The sequence below is a fragment of the Mustelus asterias genome, chromosome 6 (genome assembly GCF_964213995.1).
Source record: "Mustelus asterias chromosome 6, sMusAst1.hap1.1, whole genome shotgun sequence".
NCBI classification, from domain to species: Eukaryota; Metazoa; Chordata; class Chondrichthyes; order Carcharhiniformes; family Triakidae; genus Mustelus; species Mustelus asterias.
Genome location: NC_135806.1, coordinates 86,340,781 through 86,363,885, shown reverse-complemented (window position 1 = coordinate 86,363,885; position 23,105 = coordinate 86,340,781). Strand labels below are relative to the sequence as shown.

At 43.0% G+C, this 23,105-nt stretch overlaps 1 protein-coding gene across 4 annotated transcripts in view; it reads left to right on the top strand.

The window, feature by feature from the left end:
• man2a1 (mannosidase, alpha, class 2A, member 1) overlaps nt 1–23,105 on the top strand; it is a 159,055-nt gene that overhangs the window by 5,670 nt on the left and 130,280 nt on the right. For all 4 annotated transcript variants that reach the window (XM_078214678.1, XM_078214677.1, XM_078214681.1 and 1 more), the window contains exon 2: nt 19,502–19,762. In XM_078214678.1, coding sequence (XP_078070804.1) covers nt 19,502–19,762 — 261 coding nt within the window. The remainder of the gene's footprint in view (nt 1–19,501; nt 19,763–23,105) is intronic.

Sequence of the window (23,105 nt, the reverse complement as noted above, 5' to 3'; positions counted from 1 at the left end):
TGAGGAAGGTTTTCAAAGCTTGCAGAGGGATTTGGACCAACTAGAAAAATGGGCTGAAAAATGGCAAATGGAATTTAACGCAGACAAGTGTGAGATATTGCACATTGGAAGGACAAACCAAAGTAGAACGTACAGGGTAAATGGTAGGACTCTGAAGACTGCAGTTGAACAAAGGGATCTGGGAATACAGGTACAGAATTCCCTAAAAGTGACGTCACAGGTGGATAGGGTCGTAAAGAGTGCCTTTGGTACATTGGCCTTTATAAATCGGAGTATCGAGTATAAAAGTTGGAGTGTTATGGTAAGGTTATATAAGGCATTGGTGAGGCCAAATTTGGAGTATTGTGTACAGTTTTGGTCACCTAGTTACAGGAAGGATGTAAATAAGATTGAAAGAGTGCAGAGAAGGTTCACAAGGATGTTGCCGGGACTTGAGAAGCTGAGTTACAGAGAGAGATTGAATAGGTTGGGACTTTATTCCCTGGAGCGTAGAAGATTGAGGGGAGATTTGATAGAGGTGTATAAGATTTTGATGGGTATAGATAGAGTGAATGCAAGCAGGCTTTTTCCGCTGAGGCTAGGGGAGAAAAAACCCAGAGGGCATGGGTTAAGGGTGAAAGGAGAAAAGTTTAAAGGGAATATTACGGGGGGGCTTCTTCACGCAGAGAGTGGTGGGAGTGTGGAATGAGCTGCCGGATAAAGTGGTAAATGCGGGGTCACTTTTAACATTTAAGAAAAACTTGGACGGGTTCATGGATGAGAGGGGTGTGGAGGGATATGGTCCAAGTGCAGGTCAGTGGGACTAGGCAAAAAATGGTTCGGCACAGACAAGAAGAGCCAAAAGGCCTGTTTCTGAGCTGTAATTTTCTATGGTTCTATGGTCTCCAACTCCAAATCATCGATGTAAACTGTAAACAATTGCGGTCCCAACACTGATCCCTAAGGCACACCACTAGTCACTGATCGCCAACCAGAAAAACACCCATTTACCCCCACTCTTTGCTTTCTGTTAGTTAACCAATCCTCTATCCATGCTAATACATTACCCATAACACTGTGCACCTTTATCTTATGTAGCAGTCTTTAGTGTGGCACCTTGTCAAATGCCTTCTGGAAATCCAGATACACCACATCCACAAGTTCCCCATTGTCCACTGCACATGTAATGTTCTCAAAGAATTCCACCAAATTAGTCAAACATGACCTTCCCTTCATGAACCCATGCTGCTTCTTACCAATGGGACAACTTATATCCAGATGTCTCGCTATTTCTTCCTTGATGATAGATTCAAGCATTTTCTCTACTACAGAAGTTAAGCCAACCGGCCTATAGTTACCTGCTTTTTGTCTACCTCCTTTTTTAAACAGTGGTGTTCACATTTGCTGTTTTCCAATCTGCAGTATATGTTGATCCCCATTTTTGGAGACTTCAAAGTTTGACTTAATATGCCATGATCTATGGTAGCCAAAAGTTGCTGCCTAAGCCGTGCCACTTCACCTACAGCTTTACATTTTGCTATCTGACTCACCATTAACATGTCATGAAGTTGCTGTATTCGTGCGTGCCTTGTCATTCCAAACATCAGTACCATTTTAACAATGTGATAACATTGCTAGTCAATCTCATTGCCACTAAAAATGATCTATTAGAAGTGTAGAACTTAATTTCTTAAAGTAATAATTGTTTGAGATTTTAAAAATGTAACTTTTTTTAAAAAAAACTTATTTTCTGTATCTCTCAATATCTCTCTATCCCTTTTTCAGTATCTGATTTGACATTGTGTTCACCCACTCCAATTTCACTTCCTTCTCAGTGCTTCCTGTTTGGTTATTTATAAATTGTTCAATCTGATTGGTTAAGGAGATAAATAGTTGGTTGTCCTGGTCACTCAGGTTCCAAGTATCCTATTTTTTCCCTGCATTGTTATCAGCTAATACTTTCAGCAACTTAATGGGCAAAAATCTTTTGTGATCAAGTGTCCAGGACAAGTTTAACTAAAGCAGATGCCATTAAATACCCTGCCACAGCAAAATATGGCCCAATAAATGTTTTTGACGCCTACCTTTCATTAGAACAGTGACAGACAGGCAGGTCAGCCCTTTTATAGTACTTTAGTAGCTAACATAATTCAAAAGTGAGCTCAACATAATTAATATGGATTTATACATAACTACTTGGATCAAGAGGTGGTTAATGCTTTTAATATTATACTTTGCAAGGTGACCAAGATTGGGAAATGAATATACCAGCTTTCTTAACATTTTGAGACAGAATGGAATCTACCCTTGATAGAGGATGATGACAGTAGTAAGAAAGGATCTTGGCTCAGAAGGTCAGGAAGTAGAATCCGTATTGGTGGAGATCAGAAAACACTGGTGGAACTAGTTTATATCTCCCTTTGCATCAGCTATACAATTGGACAGAATATTAAACAATAAATCATTGGAGCTTGAAACAAAGGCAATGCAGTAATTATGAGGCATTTAATCTCCATCGAGACTGGACAAATCAAATTAGCAAAGGTGATCTGGAAGATGTGTTTGTAAAATACTTTTGTGGCAGGTTATGTGAACAATATATTATGGAGCCAGCTAGGGATAAAGCTATTTTAGCTCTAATATCGTGTAACAAAGCATGGTTAATTAGTAATCTCAGAGTAAAAGATCATTTGGGAAGAAATGCAGAATGCAATTGGATTACATGTTTAAATTTAAAAATCTTAAAGCCCATTGCATAGGTATGATGGAGAGCTGATTTAAGCTTAATTGGGTAAATAGACTAAAAGGTATGGCAATAATTCAATGGTGGAAAAGATCCATTCATGGCATACTATAGAAGTTATGGATAATATTAGCTATGGATAAAAGTTAAGAACAGTTGTAAGCCTGAGGACTGGGAGAGTTTTGGAAACTATCAAAGGGTGACCAAAAGTGGGCTATATGTGGAATACTTCGAGATGTTGCTGAAATATGATGCTATATAAATGCGAGTTTTTTTGTTCTCTCTTTGTCTCTTGAAGGCATTGATTTCTTGCTGGGCTATAGCTCCATAGATGCTAGTCATTCTCTTGTCGCTCACCCAGGTGGTTATTTTTCATCTGACCGTATATATTTGAATGTTGACAAGTGATTTGATTGTCAGTAGCATCATAGACAAACCTGATCTTGTTTTCAGTGGACATTGGCACAAAGTATTCAACAGATTCGAGCAGCTCATTTAGACCTAGTTGCATAAACAAATGCCATGTATTTTGCAAATTGCAGAGTATTTTCTACTTTATCAATCATTGGACAATTCAATATTTTTTTTTATTACAAGTTATCTCCAGATATAACAATTTATTTCTGTACCAGAGGCCTCTCATAGATTTTTAGACTGTTGTTAAGGTTAAAATATTTTTAAATTGGTTCTCTTTTCAATGGTAAGTTTTAATGAGGGTCCTGTTGTGCTAATTGTTGCATGTATGATTTTAGTTAAGTCTAAGGTAAAACTTATGCATCTTCTAAACAAAATGGTTTTCGGTTTTTTGATATTCAGTGAAACATTGAAGATGGTCAGTGTCATCATTTTCATTAGTATTATTGGGATTGAAATACATGATGGCAGATGAAGGATTAAAGATTTGACTGATGAATTGACTGAACCATTCTACAGTGTTGTTTACTCAGCACACTATCTTCACTTTCCTTATACAATTTATAAGTGTGCGTGTAGATATATAGATAAAGTTCTGTAGCGTATGCAGCTGAAAGCAGTCTGGAATGGCTGGGAAGTAGTCCCTGGTCAGTTTACAGGCCAATTTGAAGTCCAAAATATAAATCCTCTCACTGGAGCTTCCCTGGGATGTTTTGCTATCTTTGATCATGAGTAATCTAGCAGGAAAAAAAAGCATGCATGACAGGACTCCCAATTGTTGAAATTCATATATGTTTTTAAATGCAAAGAATGTATAGAGTTTTATTTTTCAACAGACAAAAAATTGGCCGCCTTGAAGCTGAGGGAATGAAAAAAAATACGCAATTTCATTTGTTTGGGTTACACAATCAGTTGATTGACCCAGTGCCACAGTCTTGTATCAAAAGAAAGCAGGGTAAAAATAATATTTTTGAGGCCTCTTTTTGAAATTTTCTTGAAGACTAGTTTTTGATTTTTGTGGGGGTGTCTTGGTTTTCAGCGGCTCATTAAATCTAAAGATTTAAGTTAGAAACCAAATTGTTCTTGAAGTAGGAATTTGCGAACTCGATCTATGCTTCCATTAAAGGGTATTAAAAAAAACAAGAAACTTTGCGCTGTACAGGCAGCCAAGAAATCAACAACAATTGAACAGTTTTCTTTCATTTACCCACCTTTGTTGTCTGCCTCCAGTGGCTGATATTAAAGCAAATTAAAGGTCTGGAAGATCAGTATCTTCTAGATTGACTGGATTCCAAACTTTTCTACATGCTCGCTCTCTCACACTTGCACAAGTTCAACTCTGCCACACACACACATGCATACTCTTTGCTTCACACACACATGCACACACAGTGCCTCACACACGCACACTTACTCTCTCACATACAAACACCCTCTTCTTCACACCTCTGCTTGCGTGCTCTCCCTCGCGCTCTCCCTCACACTTTTTTGCTCTCCTCACACTCACAAGCTGACTTTCATCCCTCACACTCACACAGGTACACTTGCTCACTATGTTACACTCGCACTCATTTGCTCTCTCACAGACAGCCGGAGCCACTTTACCTTCACTGGATCCGCTGCTATCATGGCTTCCCTCCTCCAAAAACAAATCCTTCCCTCATTTCTTTGCTCTTCCTTCAGTCACAAATTCTGACTCTGGAGGAGCAGCGAGAGAACGAATCTGGGATTGGAAGAGCTGGAGCAACCAGCATGGTAAAGACAGAATCTGTGATTGGAAATGCAGCTCCTCACAGATTCTGTCTCTCCCACGCTTGATGCTCCCTCAGTCAAACTCTGCATTGCTTTCCCATTCTCAAAAACATGCTAGTGCCTGTAGTTGTTCAGCCCCACGCCATGGAGGTGCCATAATGTAAGGTAAGAGTTTATGGGGGGGACCTTTATGTCCCCATATTTGCTTTCTGGCGGGTCACTGTGATGTTTCGAGGGTGAAATGTGCCTGCTGCTGTGTGTTTTTTAAACCCTGAAAGGAAGTATACCGTGGTCTGCAAATGAGAGAAAATCGATAAATTGGTCCAGTTGTTGAAGTCAAGTAGACTGGGTGAACACTATACAATGAAACCTGTCATTGATCTCATCAAGAATCATAAATCCAATAACGGTTAATTAAAGAAAAGACAGAAGCACTTGTACCAGCCCTTTCAGGAGCCAGCATACATCAAGATCAATGAGAAGTTCTCAATCAGTACAGTAGCTTAAAGGGCTAATGTTAAATATGTAAATTGACAGTATACATCATCAGTGACATACAATCACAAGACAATAGACTATACTGAGAGAGTTCAATGTGAAATCTCATGCTAAGCCTCGTACGTAAGTAGAATGGTCAATAAAAGGTAAAGTTTAACAACAGCCTTGCCCCCCCAGCAATCTCTATCAATCATGACCAAGGACAACTTCATCTAAGACCCACAAAAATGATAACAGCAGAAAAGATGATGGAAAAAGCACTGAGTAAAGAGCCCAGTGACTGGAAAAAGTAGCAAGAGAAACAACTACGCGATAAGGACAACACTGCTCAAACAGAACTTGAAGAAACGCTAGAGTGAAAAAAATACATTCATGAGTGCTTTGACCAAGTGGAAGGCCAAGATCAAGCTACGAAGTGGTAAAGCATGTGTCTTAATTTACCAGGTACAGGACCACTTTAGGACTCACAGAGGAACAAGTCTGTACCCTTCTCCATGCCATCGGCAGTAATGCAGACAACATAATAGTTAGGGCATAACCGAAGAGGCAGTAACTTAGGAAGAGGTTATAAACGTTTTTCAGCCTTAGAAATAACACCATCATTAGTGGTGGCATGGTGGCACAGTGGTTAGCACTGCTACCTCATAGCGCCAGGGACCCGGGTTCGATTCCCGGCTTGGGTCACTGTCTGTGTGGAGTTTGTACATTCTCTCCGTGTCTGCGTGGGTTTCCTCCGGGTGTTCTGGTTTCCTCCCACAGTCCAAAGATGTGCGGGTTAAGTGGATTGGCCATGCTAAATTGCCCCTTAGTGTCAGGGGGACGAGCCAGGGAAAATGCATGGGGTTATGAGGATAGGGTCTGGGTGAGATTGTGGTCGGTGCAGACTCGATGGGCTAAATGGCCTCCTTCTGCATTGTATGATTCTATGATTCTATCTTTGACTCTATGAACATAGGGTGAAGTTCAATAGATGTATCCAAACACTGAGTGAGAGCGTAGATCCCTTCATTCGCAATTTATATTAACTAAGCCAGACTTGTGAATATGGAGCCCTGAAAAATGGATTAATTTGCAATTGCAGCCTTGTCGGAGTCTTAGCGGAGCCGTTTTCAGATTTTCTGAAATCAAGTGGATTTAATGCAGTCAAAGGCTGTGCCATTAATAAGGTAGGCGGAAGTAAGAAAACAAAATTGTGTATTTATTAAAAGCGACAAGAAGACTGAGAAAAACTATTGACACAGTGCAGTTTGTAGGACACAAGTAGTAGACAATAGCCAACAGTTTGCAAACAAATGTTTTAAGCAGTTCACAGAAGCCTATGGATTTGTCCACATGACTTGTTCATCCGATACCCACAAGCTAATAGAGAGGCTGAAAATGGAGTAAAGACAGTAAGCACATTGTTGAAGTAAAATGGGCACCGTTGAGCTACTGTTCCACACCATCCCCGAATGGTTTGGCTCTGTCCGAATTTCTAATGGGAAGACGCCTATGGACTCAACTCCCTCTTATTCCAAATGCACTTATGCCATGTCTCAAAGCAGCAGATATAGAGAGAGTAAAGGAGAAGGAGGGTGAGTATCATGCAAATCAAAGCAGAAATTGCAATCAGTGCCTTACAGTACATGATTTACTAGAACCCCAGTCAGGGGAATCAGTATGAATTTGTGACCAGAATTGCCAAGGTCAGTTTTGGAAAAAAACATTACATCCGGGATCTTCTAGAGACTGAAACTGGAATAATGAGAAGAAACAGGAGCAAACTTGTTTCTACAAAATGAAGCTCATCAATAGAGTCGACCAACTACCCAGACGATCGGAAAGATAACTTGAACAGAAATACAAAAACAGAAAATGCTGGAAAATCTCAGCAGGTCTGACAACTTCTGATGAAAAGTCATCTTGACCAAAACATTGACTCTGTTTCCTCTCCACAGATACTGCCACACCTGCTGAGATTTTCCAGCTATTTCTGTTTTTCTTTCAGATTCCAGCATCCGCAGTAATTTGCTTTTATCTGAATAGAGATATAGTAGTCTCTGATTCACCTAATTTACCAAAATCGAGAGAGAACATGGAGAACTTGAATCCAATACATCCTCTGAGAGAGCTGAGAATGAGGTCAGGAAGACTGATGAAAACACCACACACTTGTCTCTGTGAATCAGGGATGAAAGTAGAGACTTCGAAGGGAGATGTCACATGAGCTAAATAATGTATTTAATAGGGTGAGAGACTTGGGGAAGATGTAGTGTAAAAGATTAATGTTAAACATGTAAATAATCTACATTGTCAGTGATGTAAGGTCACATGACAACAGAGATTGCTGAGAGAGTGCTATGTGAAGCCTTATGCTTAGAATCATAGAATAGAATGGTAGAATAAATGTTAAATATGTAGATATATAGTCTAGATCAGTGACACAAGATCACATGACAACAGAGCTTGGAGAGAGTGTTCCATGTAAAGCCTCGTGCTGAGTATATTGTACACAGTATAATGTTCAATAAAAGTAGAGTTTCCCAACAGCATTGTATCCAGCATTTTCTGTAAGTCTACACCCACAACTGCCACAAATAGGACATATAACCATAAGTGCTAAGCCTTGTACTGTGCATAGTAGAATGTTCAATAAAAGATAAAGTTTACTAACAGCGTTGCCTCCAGCAGTCTCTATCAACCCTGACCAAAGACAACCTCATCTAAGACCCACAATGATGATAACAAAGGTACTTTCTCTCTACAGTAACTCACTGTTAAAAAGATGGTCTCCAATACTTTGTTAGTTTTTAATAATTATAATTGGGATTTACATGTTTCTCAAGACAAAGTGATCCTGCAGATTCTATAGAAAACAGAACATCCTGAAATCAGCTTAGTCTCATAAATAGTATTTGCTTAAAAAATGTATTTGGCATGAAAAGAAAATGATGCATGTTATTCAGGATATTTTTTTAAAAAGATAATTTTTGAGAGGGAATCTATACAACACAGGCATTTATATAATAAGTAATATGTATGTATGTGTATATATATAATAGGGCAGCACGGTGACACAGTGGTTTGCACTGCTGCCTCACGGCGCCAGGGACCCTGGTTCGATTCCTGTCTTGGGTCATGGTCTGTGTGGAGTTTGCACGTTCTCTCCGTGTCTGCGTGGGTTTCCTCCAGGTGCTCCGGTTTTCTCCCACAGTCCAAAGATGTGCTGGTTAGGTGAATTGGCCATGTTAAATTCTCCCTCTGTGTACCCGAACAGGCGCCGGAGTGTGGCGACTAGGGGATTTTCACAGTAACTTCATTGCAGTGTGAATGTAAGCCTACTTGTGACTAATAAATAAACTTTAACTTTTAACTGGGAAGATGTGATGATCCAAACTAGATAATCCAAACAGAATGCCCTGTTTCAATGCCATTATCCAATAATTAAAATAAAGTTAGAAAGTTTGTCCTCAAGACACTTGGCTAACTAAAATTAGTCTGCAAATTAAATCCAAATATAACAAATAATACCCACCTCTTTCCAAACCCCTTGTATTTCCCCCCCCCCCCCTTCGCAATCATCAATGATGATAATGTTAAATCATAGGTTATGCTGTTGTAGGCCGCTTCTCTCATCCTTTGCACATGTACATAACACACATCATCTGGGTGGGGTTTAAACAGCTGTTTTTACTTGGCCACAGATGTTTCCACTGAAGACAAACCATCATTGCCAACTACATCAAAAAATTATCTATATTTATTTGCTATGTGTTACATAAACTAAACCTTACAAACCAGTATACAAACCTGATTTAACAAATTATTTTTAAAAAACTATGCTTTAAATATTAATATTTTAATGTGCAATACTTATAGGCTTCTTTTCTGGTTTAAAGTGTTAAAATTAATGTTTTGACTAAAATCTATATGATCTCATGGTAGGATAAGATGATACAACTGGTGAAATATATTAATTTGACCACAACGGTTTTGCAGGTCGCTGCTAGTTTATTGTAATTATTTCTTTCAGACTAATCTCCATTACAATATCAAGTGAGCAAGCACTTCTTAGTGTTTAGCATGCATGTGGGGCGGCACAGTGGTACAGTGGCTAGCACTGCTGCCTCTGGGCTTGGGTGACTGTCTTTGTGGAGTTTGCACATTCTCCCCTTGTCTAAGTGGGTTTCCTCTGGGTGCTCCAGTTTCCTCCCACAGTCCAAAGATGTGCAGGTTAGATGGATTGGCCATGCTAAATTGCCCCTTCGTGTCGCAAGATGTAGATTAGCAAGGTAAATGCGTGGGGTTACAGGGGATGGGCCTGGGTAAGATGCTCTGTTGGAGAGCTGGTGCAGACTCGATGGGCTGAATGACCTCCTTCTGCACAGTAAGGATTCTATTCTATTTTAGTTTATTCTAAGCTTTTAATGGTGAGAGCTGTGATCAATAAAAATGACTGGCCACTTTTAAGTTTGTCTTTGGTGAGGTAGAACCCACACTTTGCATGTTTAAACATAAGCCAGGTGAACAGTAGGCATGGCCCCATAAGGCTGCACATGTCTGGGCAATTTTCTACTTTGTTGGTTAGATGCTAGACTTGTTGTTATCCTGGAACAATTTGGCTACAGGTGTGGTTTGTTTGAGAGCAGAAGTATGATTGCCAGGATGTTGCCACACCCCATAGCCTCTGCAGTATTCCGTAATTTCATCTGTGTCTTGAAATCGCATTGAATGTTACTATTGAATCTACTTCTACCACTCTTTCATAGTGCAGTGCATAGAACCGTAGAAAAGTTATAATGCAAAGAGGCAATTCAGCCCATTGTGTCTGTGTGGTGAACCATCGTTGGTTACCACTGTGGGGTTGTTCTAATGTTGTTGTTGGGCTAGGGTGTTTACACTGTGGGATTAATACACCTGTGGTTGTTGCTGTTGTGGCACATCCCAGTCGGGCCCCGCCTCCTGGGAGAGGTATAAGACCCCCTGCTCGGGCGGGACCCCTTCAGTCTGGAGTGGTGTACTTGTGTTCTAATAGTTCCATTGTTAGACAATAAAAGCCTTCAGTTACCGAAGCCTTGTGTCTTGTGCTCGATTGACGTGCATCAATTTTATTGTCTAACACTAAGCTCTCGACGGAAAGGAGAGTATGGAACAAATGCTAAAGCCAGAGCGTCTGACGCTGGATCCACGTGCGGTCGGCGCCTCTAACACCTTCGACCACTGGCTGAAGTGTTTCGAGGACTACCTGGCAGCCTCTGCAGCGGTCATCACAGATGACGACAGACTCCAGGTCCTCCATGCGAGGGTAAGCGACACTGTCTACCTCGCGATCCGTGCGGCCACCACTTACCCGAGGGCCCTCGAGCTTTTAAAAAAGCGCTACACGAGACCTCCCAACGAGATCCACGCTCGTTACCTCCTCGCTACACGACGTCGGCAGTCGGGCGAAACCATGGAGGATTACGCCAATGAGTTCTTGCAGCTTGCCAGGGGCTGCGACTGCAAAGCTGTGTCGGCTGAGCAGTACATGTACGACCTCGCCCGAGATGCGTTTGTGGCAGGGGTAGGGTCTTCGTACATCCGTCTCAAGCTGTTGGAGAAGGGGAATCTCAACCTGACCCAAGCTATGGAGATGGCTGAAATGCTTGAGGCGGCTTCGAAGAGCTTGGTCCTGTATCCGGAGGACCACGTGGAGACAACGTGGCAGGAGCAGTCACAAATCCCTCCTCGCCCCACGGGCTCGAAGTGCAGTATTATGGCGTGCTCCCATATAGACCCGACGACGGCGGCAGCTCCAGGCGGCCCGCGGTGCTACTTCTGCGGAGGAGCCAAGCATCCACGGCAAAAGTGTCCTGCTAAAGCGGTGGTCTGTAATCAATGCGGTAAAAAGGGGCACTACGCGAAAGTCTGCAGATCGAAGCCCAAGAACGGCAGTGCAGCCTGTGACCCTCCAAAACGGGGATCATCACCATCGACGTCGAAGTACCCACGAGGTCCGTCCACGTGCGAGTCCAGGACGACGCCATTGTGGTCGGCGGAGTCGGAGGGAGATGACCACCAGGAGTCGCTACACTTGGCGCCCTCAACCATGTGCGATTCATGGGGGCGGCCATCTTGGTTGACGACGACCTGGAGCGACCAGCAGGGGTCCTCAGCATCAACCTCAGCTGCCTGCAGTGATGTCCAAGGGCCAACGGTGGCGTCGATCACCCTGAACCAGGCTAAGCATCACAGGCTTGACTGTTCAATGATGAACATTAAGGTAAATGGTCGTACAGTTTATTGTCTGTTTGACAGCGGGAGCACTGAGAGCTTTATTCACCCTGACACTGTAAAGAGGTGTGGACTCCAGGTTCTACCTGCCAAACAGACAATTTCTATGGCATCACGGTCCCGATCTGTACCGATCCAAGGACGTTGTGTGGTAACTCTGAAAGTGCAGGGCACAATTTACGAGCGATACAGGCTCCTTGTGTTGCCGCATCTTTGCGCACCAATTCTCCTCGGACTAAACTTTATGGCCCACATGAAGAGTGTGATCCTACAATACGGTGGGCCACTCCCTTCGCTGACAGTAGGGGACCAGCTGCAGCCTCCAAATTGCCCAAAGCGCCCCGCATGCAATCTTTCCACATTAAAGATCACCACACCCTCTTTATTTAAGAATCTGGTACCAGGCTGCAAGCCCATCGCTACTAAAAGTAGGCGTTACAGCGCTGAAGATCGGATCTTCATCAGATCTGAGGTTCAGCGGCTCCTCAAAGAAGGGATCATACAGCCCAGCGTTAGTCCGTGGAGAGCACAGGTCGTGGTGGTTAAGAGCGGGAACAAACCCCGGATGGTCATTGATTACAGTCAGACCATTAATCGATATAGGCAGCAGGATGCGTATCCTCTCCCGCGCATATCTGATATGGTCAATCAGATTGCGCAGTACCGGGTGTTCTCCACCATAGACCTTAAGTCCGCCTACCACCAACTCCCCATCCGCCCAGAGGACCGACATTACACGGCTTTTGAGGCGGATGGTCATCTGTATCAGTTTCTTAGGGTTCCATTTGGTGTCACCAATGGGGTCTCGGTCTTCCAGCGTGCTATGGACCGAATGGTGGACCAGAACGGGCTGCGGGCTACCTTCCCGTACCTGGATAATGTCACCATCTGCGGCCGTGATCAGCAGGACCATGACACAAATCTCCAGAACTTTTTGCGCACTGCATCTCGCTTGAATCTGACCTACAACAGGGAGAAGTGTGTATTCCGTACGCGCCGGTTAGCCATCCTGGGATACGTAGTGGAAAACGGGGTCATTGGCCCTGATCCCGACCGTATGCGCCCCCTTGCTGAACTTCCCTTGCCCGCTAGCGCAAAAGCACTGAGGAGATGCCTCGGCTTCTTCTCCTATTATGCGCAGTGGGTCCCCAATTACGCGGACAAAGCCCGTCCGCTTATTAAGTCCACGACTTTTCCACTCACGCCAGAGGCCCAATTGGCCTTCAAGGCTTTGAAACGCGACATTGCGAAAGCCACGATGCACGCGGTGGACGAATCCATCCCTTTTCAGGTGGAAAGTGATGCATCTGATTTCGCCCTGGCCGCCACACTAAACCAGGCAGGCAGGCCCGTCGCGTTTTTTTCCCGCACCCTTCAAGGTCCCGAAATTCGGCATTCAGCGGTGGAAAAGGAGGCCCGGGCCATTGTGGAGGCCGTCAGACACTGGCGCCATTATCTGCGGGGAAGCGGTTCACCCTGATCACGGACCAGCGGTCCGTGGCGTTTATGTTCAATAACACGCAGAGGGGCAAGATCAAGAATGACAAGATCTTGCGGTGGAGAATTGAGCTCTCCACCTATAATTACGATATTATGTATCGTCCAGGGAAACTCAATGAGCCCTCGGATGCCCTCTCGCGCGGAACATGCGCTACTATGCAGGAGGACCGCTTGAACGCCCTCCATAATGACCTGTGCCATCCTGGGGTCACTCGGCTCTACCACTTCATCAAAGCCCGCAACCTGCCCTACTCGGTGGAGGACGTCAGGTCAGTGACAAGGAGCTGTCGGATTTGCGCGGAATGCAAACCGCACTTTTACCGACCTGACCGGGCACATTTGGTCAAGGCCACTCGCCCCTTCGAGAGGCTGAGTGTGGATTTTAAGGCCCCCTTCCCTCAACAGACCGGAGCGTGTACTTTCTTAACATCATAGACGAGTACTCCCGGTTCCCGTTTGTTGTCCCCTGTGCGGACACGTCGACTGCCACGGTGATCAAGGCATTCCGTGATCTTTTTACCCTGTTCGGGTACCCCAGCTATATACATAGCGACAGGGGCTCGTCGTTCATGAGTAATGACTTGAGGCAATTCCTGCTCTCATACGGGATTGCCTCTAGTAGGACCACGAGTTACAACCCTAGGGGCAATGGACAGGTGGAAAGAGAGAATGCTACAGTCTGGAAGGCAGTCCTATTGGCGCTGAAGTCCAAAGGCCTTCCAGTCTCCCATTGGCAGGAGGTCCTCCCAAATGCGCTTCACTCCATTCGCTCCCTCCTGTGTACGGCAACCAATGCTACTCCCCACGAGAGGATGTTCTCATTCCCTCGGAAGTCGTCCTCGGGGATATCTTTACCAGCCTGGTTGACGTACCCAGGACCCGTCTTTCTGCGGTGACATGTAAGGGCCCGCAAGTCCGACCCCTTGGTCGAACCGGTCCACCTCCTCCACGCCAACCCTCAGTATGCCTATGTGGCATATCCTGACGGGCGAGAGGACACAGTCTCGATCCGAGACCTGGCGCCCGCAGGGGACGTAGCAACTCCTGTCGCTCCCATACCCCCAGTCACGAATCCCCTATCTCTTATTTCTCCCCCGGACGTGGCGCGGTCAGCACCGGGACCAGTGCACAACAGTTATACGCCACTGTACAGCTTGTCTGAGACTCGGAGATCGGCGCCATCGCAGAATGTACCGGGATCCCCTGCACTACCGCTTCATCAGGGTCAACCGGCCCGTGAGTCCGCGAGAGGACAGCCGGACGCTGTTTTGGAGAGAACGCCACCGCAAGCACCTGCTCCGGTGTCACCGCCGGTATTGAGGAGGTCACAACGACGGTGCGGTCCTCCAGACCGTCTGGACTTGTAGATTGTTGACTTTTTTTTTTATAGAGTCTGTTTTCGCACCCCACCGGCCTTTGTTCTCAAAGGAGTGGTGAATGTGGTGAACCATCGTTGGTTACCACTGTGGGGTTGTTCTAATGTTGTTGTTGGGCTAGGGTGTTCACACTGTGGGATTGTTCTAATGTTGTTGTTGGGCTAGGGTGTTTACACTGTGGGATTAATACACCTGTGGTTGTTGCTGTTGTGGCACATCCCAGTCGGGCCCCACCTCCTGGGAGAGGTATAAGACCCCCTGCTCGGGCGGGACCCCTTCAGTCTGGAGTGGTGTACTTGTGTTCTAATAGTTCCATTGTTAGACAATAAAAGCCTTCAGTTACCGAAGCCTTGTGTCTTGTGCTCGATTGACGTGCATCAGTCTGTGCCAGCCAAAAAAGATAAAAAACTAACTCGTTGCTCATTTTATTCCCACTTTCCAGCACTTGGTTACAATTCTTCATATGCAGATTCAGGTACCTTTTAATGAGTTGAGCATTTCAGCCTCAACCACCAATCATAACTTTCTGTGTAAAACAAAAGTGAAAGGTTTTCGCATGATATCTCTGATTCTTCTTTCAGTCACCATAAATCTGTGTCCTCTGGTTACTGCCCTTCCATGATTTTGAATACCTCTTAATTTCTATTTTAGCCTTCTTTGCTCTAAAGGGAACAATCTAATTTTCTCCAGTCTGTCCACATAACTGAAGTCTTTCTTTCCTGGTCCTATTCTGGTAAATTTGTTCTGCACTCTCCACAAGGCTTTGACAGCATTTCTAAAGTGTGTGCCCAGAATTTAACACAATACACAAGCCAAGGCCTTACCAATGTTTTCTAAATTTTGCGTATAACTTTACAGTACATTTTTTCGCAGCCTATTGAATGTGCCCTGCCTGCTTCATAAATTTGTCTATTTACACCATAGGAATCCCCTGTTTCTGTATCTCAATAAAACTGAACGAGTTTATATTGCCCCTCTCCATTATTTCTGTCAAAATGTTTCTCTCATTCCTCTGCATTAAATTTGCCACCCGTGTGCCATTTTACCAATCTGCCTATATCTCCAGAAGTCTCCTGCTAAACTTCTCATTATCTAGTACATTTCCAAGTTATGTTTTAGCCACAAACTTTGGAATTACGTACCGAATACCTAAGATCTGGCCATTAGTATATATTGAAATGTGCACTATACTTGCTATTTTTTAATGACCAATGAACAACCGATGTGGTGAAAGTCAGAGAACATTGTTATAATAAAAGCAAAATACTGCAGATGCTGGAATCTGAATCAAAAACAGAAAATGCTTGAAATCTCAGCATGTCTGACAGCATCTATGGGGAGAGAATAGAGCCAATGTTTCAAGTCTAGATGACCCTTCAGAGCTGAGAGCAAAGAGAATCAGTGAAGATTTATACTATGAGGGTTGTGGGGGGGGGGGTTAGAAATGGGACAAAGGAAATGTAAGTGAGGATACAGAAGGCTGAGAAGGTGTTAAAAATTGCCCATTAAGTGATCAGGATGCGTGAATGGCAGAACAGAGGTATAGATTGCTAAAAGGACTGCCTGAGGAATGTGGCAGTTGCCCTGAAAGTCTTCTGATAGTGACTAATGAATTGTAAAATATTTGAACTTTCAATTATTAACTGAAAATTACGCCACAAGGTTTCATGTTTTAAACAAAAACTTTTAACTGTACAAGAATTAAATAGAGCAAGTACCAGTAACTTTCACTGAAATCTTGCTAGCGGGATCTTACGGTCCCGCCGATAGCGCACCCCGTCGCATTTTTGCGGCAGCAAGGGGTGCGTTCAGTGGGAAACTCCATTGACATGGTGGGACCATAAGATACCACTGCCAGCGAGTGGTGTACCACCTCCCACTGCTGCAAAACTCACCACGTAGAGGGAGAAATATCCCGCCCTCTATATTTTGTAAACTCTTATTTCTTAAACCAAAAATCTCAACAGTATGCGTCTTCTACCACTTATTTCCACCCAAGAGCTCTCCTTAATTAGAGAGTGCACAGCGGTTAGCACTGCTGCCTCATGGGCCAGGTACCTGGATTCAATTCCAGCCTTTGGGTGACTGTGTAGAATTTGCACTTTCTCCCATATCTGCAGGGGTTTCCTCCCACAGTCCAATGATGTGCAGGTTAGGTGGATTGGCCATGCTAAATTGCCCCTTAGTATCCCAAGATGTGTAGGTTAGTTTGATCAGGGGGTGAATGTAACACTACATTCGGCACCCTTTCCTTTCCTTCTCTATGTACGGTATGCTTTGTCTGTATAGTGCACAAGAAACAATACTTTTCACTGCATACTAATAGATGTGACAATAATAAATCAAATCAAATCAGTAAATATGTGAGGTTACACAGATAGGACCTGGGTAAAATGCCTTGTTGGAGAATCAGAGCAGGTTTGATGGGCCGAATGACCTCCTTCTGCACTGCAGGGATTTTATGATATACCTTATGGGATCTTGAGGGTTCTTTCGCTTCTCTTAGGACCAAACAAAAGTGTGCCACAGCTCTCAGGATTTCACTCAATTCTCCTCAGTGTTTCTGCTGTTTTCCGAAATTTGGGATTTCTTGAGGTCCTTCCAAAGCCATCTGGCTTGGCGACCCTCCCAATTCTTCTTAAGCACCTCATTGTCTTGGATACTTCAACACAAGCATTGACCTCATTAATTTCTTGCTCAGTGACTCAAAATCAGACATTACTTTTTGTTTCTGATAGCCACTTTTTCTTCTGGTTCATAACTTCTAGCAACTTCTCTCTCCGCCTCTCAAAGCTGCTCCCAGGATCCCACTACTGGAAGCTTTTTTCTCTGCCAGTTTCCAAGCTGTTCCAGTTCCTTATGTAACCTGCATGTGTCTGTGAGAAAAACCATCGATCGACCCAGAAAAATGGGCTACCCCCTTGAAATCTATCCCCATGGCAACATGGATATCCCAAATAGAGATTTCAACTAATTAACTTCAATTCTGAAAAGCATAATTTAATACCTTCCCTTATTTATTAGTTGCTTTATAAATTTTCTTTGATCTGGGGAAATTACATGCATAATTTATATATATATAATGGGGAGAACTGCGAGCATACTGTACTTAATGGCTCCATTCCCAGGCTACGAGAGGAAACTACAAGAGTACCACCTGTATTTTAGTGTTTCCTACTTCTGATTTTAACCCCTTTAAGTAAACATGGACCATCCTTTGAATGGTAATTGTTAGTAGTGTTTACCATTTTCTCAAACCCAGGTTTTTCCAGTATATTACGTTTAAAAACTTCAAAATAAAAGTTATATTCCTAAAACATATGAATCATGAAATTGGATGTTTTTGCAACAACATGTAACTAATATGGACTATTCTATGATCATATTTAAAATTAATAAGTGAAGAATAAAATGTAGTCTTTTAGGTTCAGGATTGCCGACTTTAAAGGGGTGAGAAAGTTGCTCAGAATAATGGCTTGACATGTGTTGCTACCTGATGTAAGAGGAAGGATAGAATTTTATTTGTAACTTAATTAGGGGAATGCAAAATTAATGCATGCATCAGGTAAAATGTACAGTGATGGAAGTAGAAAATAAAAGTCATGCATTATAAGGATGAAAAGGACTTGTATTAATGATGTGCTGGGAAACCCCTCTCGGGTTAGAGTTTGCATGACAATTTCTCAAGAGCAGACTTCCTCTGGGGAATTGTCTGGCACTGGGAATCATCTAAAGATGTCATTTAAATCGCAACTTCGGACAGTTCCAACAAGGTTACACCAATAGTAATTCAGAAAAACTTAGAAGGAATTAAAGCCTCTTCTAACTTTGGATAACCATTGTACAGAACAGCACTGAATGCTCCCCTCACCACCCCCCCCCCCCTTGCTTCCCCCCCACCCCCACACGCACACACACACAATCCTATCCACTTACCGTAGGCATTTAGTTTCTTTCTGGTGTTGATTTCAATGGGAACTTTAATTTACCTCATTTATGGCAGCTAGTGCCGTAAGCAAGAGGACCTGTCCTTCAATCCAATGGAGCTGGACTGTGACACTGGGCCTTGAGGACAGCTGTGCTGCATGGATCTTGCCTCGCCTGAGTCAGAAGGTTGGCGAGACAGGCACAGAAGAAAATCCATGAAGGTAATTGGACCCATTGAAAATCCATTGAAATATATTGGGATCATAAGCAACATAGAAAACTAAAGGTTTTTATGAAACAGAAAAAGAGATACACACCAAGGCAACTCAGTTCTATTCTGTCATCTCGGTTCTATTCTGTCACAAAGTACAATAGTTGGCACAGTGTTGAAACAGGAAGGCAGCCTGACATAGTGAAGACTAATCTTAAAATTGACAACAAAGGATGGTTTTAATTTGTAATGACAATGTTTTCTTGTCTTCTTATCATGAAAGAAATCAATGATCCCAACATGTAAATTGGGATAGTTGGCTCATAATCTTTAAATTGACAACAAAGGATGCTTTTAATTTGTAATGACGATGTCTTTTTGTCTTCTTATCATGAAATAAATCAATGATCACAACATGTAAATTGGGACAGTTGGCTCATAATGGCACAAGGAGGTGTTCATCTTCTAAAAGAGGATATTGCTTATATTTTAAAGGAACTGAGATCTGGGGAAATATTGTACTACTGTGTGCTTCTGTATCAGAAAGGATGGCCCCATAAAAATTCATACTGGGATTAAATGAAAAATGTAAAGAGATGAGGGGGATAAGGGGGCTTGGTCATTTCAGGAGCATGGTAGAAATTTACAAGGCTTCATATTTCAGTTTTAATGCGAATGATCCTGGATAAAGATTCAAAATGGAATATGAGTGATTATTTAATAGGAAATGAAGAAACATGAAGGTAGATACAATACTTTGTTCTTGGTCTGACCTTTTCTATTGATTACAATATGTAATATTGAGTTAATATTGAGTGAAGTCTTCAGCTTCGTTGTTTTTTATTGCAGGCACAGCTTTCAATTTTGCATGAAAAGATTGACCACCTCGAACGCCTATTAGCTGAAAACAATGAAATAATTTCAAACATTAGGGACTCGGTTATTAATTTGAGCGAATCTGTGAATGATAACCGAGGAGACCTTGAAAATTCAAATTCAAGTAAAGGATTATTCTCTGAAATCTTTGGATCCTCTTTTTCTGTTATTCCTATTGAACCGGAAGATTGTCAGTTTGCCTCAAAAGGCTATGCAAAAGCATCAAATTTACAGGTAAATAATAATTTTGTTTTATGGACAAAAACATGGAAATGCTTTCAGTTACTGTATCAGAGCACCAATTAGTTTACAATCAATGTTTTGGCTTTTGTGATTTTCAAACTACTTACAAAACATTCGTCTATGGTGAACCTAGCAAGCTGATTAAATGCAGGTTAAAAAAAATGTTGATGTTGAGATATCATTGTTTTAAAGTTACATAAAAGACCACCAATGAAATTATTTGCAGGCTTTGGTTTGTATTTTCTAAGGTTTGCTAAGAGGTTCTGCTGGATGAATGGCTTTGCAGCCTTTCCTGAGTAGAGGAAACTTCATTATCTTGATTCAAAATAATAAATTGAGAAAAACAGAAAGGACCTATAGAGTAATGGGTCATTAAGGTGGTGGCACTGACACTGGACCAGTAAACACAGTAAGAAGTCTCACACACCAGGTTAAAATCCAACAGGTTAAACCTGTTGGACTTTAACCTGGTGTTGTGAGACTTCTTACTGTGTTTACCCCAGTCCAACGCCGGCATCTCCACAACTGGACCAGTAATCCAGAGACCCAGACAACTGCTCCAGAGAAATGAGTTCAAATTCCGTGATTACAGCTGGTGGGAGTTAAATTATTTAATAAATCTGGGATATAAAAGCTAGTTTCAGTAATGGTGCCCATGAAACTACCAGATAGTAGTAAAATCCCATCTAGGCCATTAATTTCAGTCCCATAGTAATGTGGTTGACTCATAAATGCTCCCTGAAATGACACAGCAAGCCATTCATTTGCACCAAACTTCGATGTAAAAGTCAAAGAAGAACTACACCAACCTAGGCACCGGAAACAACAAAGTCCAGTCAACGCTCAAAGTCTCCACTCTAACATCTAGGGACTTGTGGCAAAATTGGGAAAACTGTCCCACAAACTGGTCAAGCAACAGCCTGACACAGCATTTCAGGATAGAAAGTTGAGGACAAGGTTAGAGCAGGAATTACATGATTTTACTGTTAAATGTTTTGCCAGAGTTGGCCAGACCATTTAATGGGATTTTTTTAAGGGGATGGATAAAGGATTCTCTGGTGAATCTGTGCAGCTATTCTGTCCTGAACCTAGCTGGGGAGGTTTTGCAGGAAAGTTGTGTTTCAGGAACCTCGACTAGAATACAATGTAACTTGAGCACTAAATTGATTCAGTGGGAAAGTGAGAGATCCTATGTGCCAGAGGCCAAGGTGGAGAACTTTGGATCTGCATGAGTTGCCATATGTCTGCAAGGAGTAATGTGGGTGCTTGTGGTGGTGTAAGATGCATCACTTTTGTGTTGACTATTGTGAAATTCGCTTTTTTATTTGTGGTATCATTTGCATGTTAATTCATGTTTAATTTGCATTGTTTCCAATTTGTTTTAAAGTAAAAGTCACAAAAAGTGGAATCTATTGGTAATTTCTTCATTTGGGAGGCATTCAATAAATTGGTTATTTGTGGTTTTTGTTCCCCACAGGGATCACAAAAACAATTGGTGCCTCATGTCTGGTATCTAATCCAGAACTTGTGAAATGGGTTTAATGGAACAAAGAACAATACAGCACAGGAACAGGCCCTTCGGCCCTCCAAGCCTGCGCCGCTCATGTGCCCAACTAGACCATTCGTTTGTATCCCTCTATTCCCTGTCTGTTCATGTGGCTATCTAGATAAGTCTTAAACGATCCCAGCGTGTCTGCCTCAATCACCTTGCTTGGCAGTGCATTCCAGGCCCTCACCACCCTCTGTGTAAAATACGTCCCCCTGACATCTGTGTTGAACCTTGCCCCCCTCACCTTGAACCCGTGACCCCTTGTGTTCGTCACCTCTGACCTGGGAAAAAGCTTCCCACTGTTCACCCTATCTATGCCCTTCATAATTTTATACACCTCTATTAGGTTGCCCTTCATCCTCCGTTTTTCCAGGGAGAACAACCCCAGTTTAACCAATCTCTCCTCATAGCTAAGACCCTCCATACCAGGCAACATCCTGGTAAACCTTTTCTGTACTCTCTCCAAAGCCTCCATGTCCTTCTGGTAGTGTGGCGACCAGAACTGGACGCAGTATTCCAAATGTGGCCTAACCAACATTCTATACAGCTGCAACATCATATGCCAACTTTTATATTCTATGCCCCGTCCGATAAAGGCAAGCATGCCATATGCCTTCTTGACCACCCTCTCCACCTGTGCTGCCACCATTAAGGATCTGTGGACTTGTACTCCCAGGTCCCTCTGCGTGTCTATACTCCTGATGGTTCTGCCATTTATTGTATAGCTCCCCCTTACATCAGATCTACCAAAATGCATCACTTCGCATTTATCTGGATTAAATTCCATCTGCCATTTCTCCGCCCAATGTTCCAGCCTATCTATATCCTGCTGTATTCTCTGACAATGTTCATCACTATCCGCAACTCCAGCAATCTTTCTGTCGTCCACAAACTTACTGATCACACCAGCTACATCTTCCTCCAAATCATTTATATATATCACAAACAGCAGAGGTCACAGTACAGAGCCCTGCGGAACACCACTAGTCACAGACCTCCAACCGGAAAAAGACCCCTCCACTCTCCAGACCCTCTGTCTTCTATGGCTGAGCCAGTTCTCCACCCATCTAGCTAGCTCACCTTTTATCCCGTGAGATTTAAGCTTTTGCACCAGCCTGCCATGAGGGACCTTGTCAAACGCTTTACTAAAATCCATATAGACGACATCCATGGCCCTTCCTTCGTCAATCATTTTTGTCACCTCCTCAAAAAACTCAACCAAATTTTTGAGGCATGACCTCCCTCGTACAAAACCATGCTGTCTATCGCTAATGAGATTATTCAGTTCTAAATGAGCATATATCCTATCTCTAAGAATCTTCTCCAACGATTTCCCTACCACGGACGTCAAGCTCACCGGCCTATAATTACCCGGGTTATCCTTGCTACCCTTCTTAAATAACGGGACCACATTTGCTATCCTCCAATCCTCTGGGACCTCACCTGTGTCCAGTGAAGGGACAAAGATTTCTGTTAGAGGCCCAGCAATTTCATCTCTTGCCTCCCTGAGGAGTCGAGGATAGATGCCATCTGGTCCTGGGGATTTGTCTGTCTTAATGTTTCCTAAAAAACCTAACACTTCCTCCCTTGTAATTGAGATTCTTTGCAACGGGTCAACACATCTCTCTGAGACACTATCAGTCAACATGTCCCTCTCCTTTGTGAATACTGATGCAAAGTATTCGTTTAGGATCTCTCCTACTTCCTTTGGTTCTAAGCATAATTCCCCTCCTTTGTCCCTGAGAGGTGAGATTCTTTCCCTAACAGCCCTCCTGTTCCTAATGT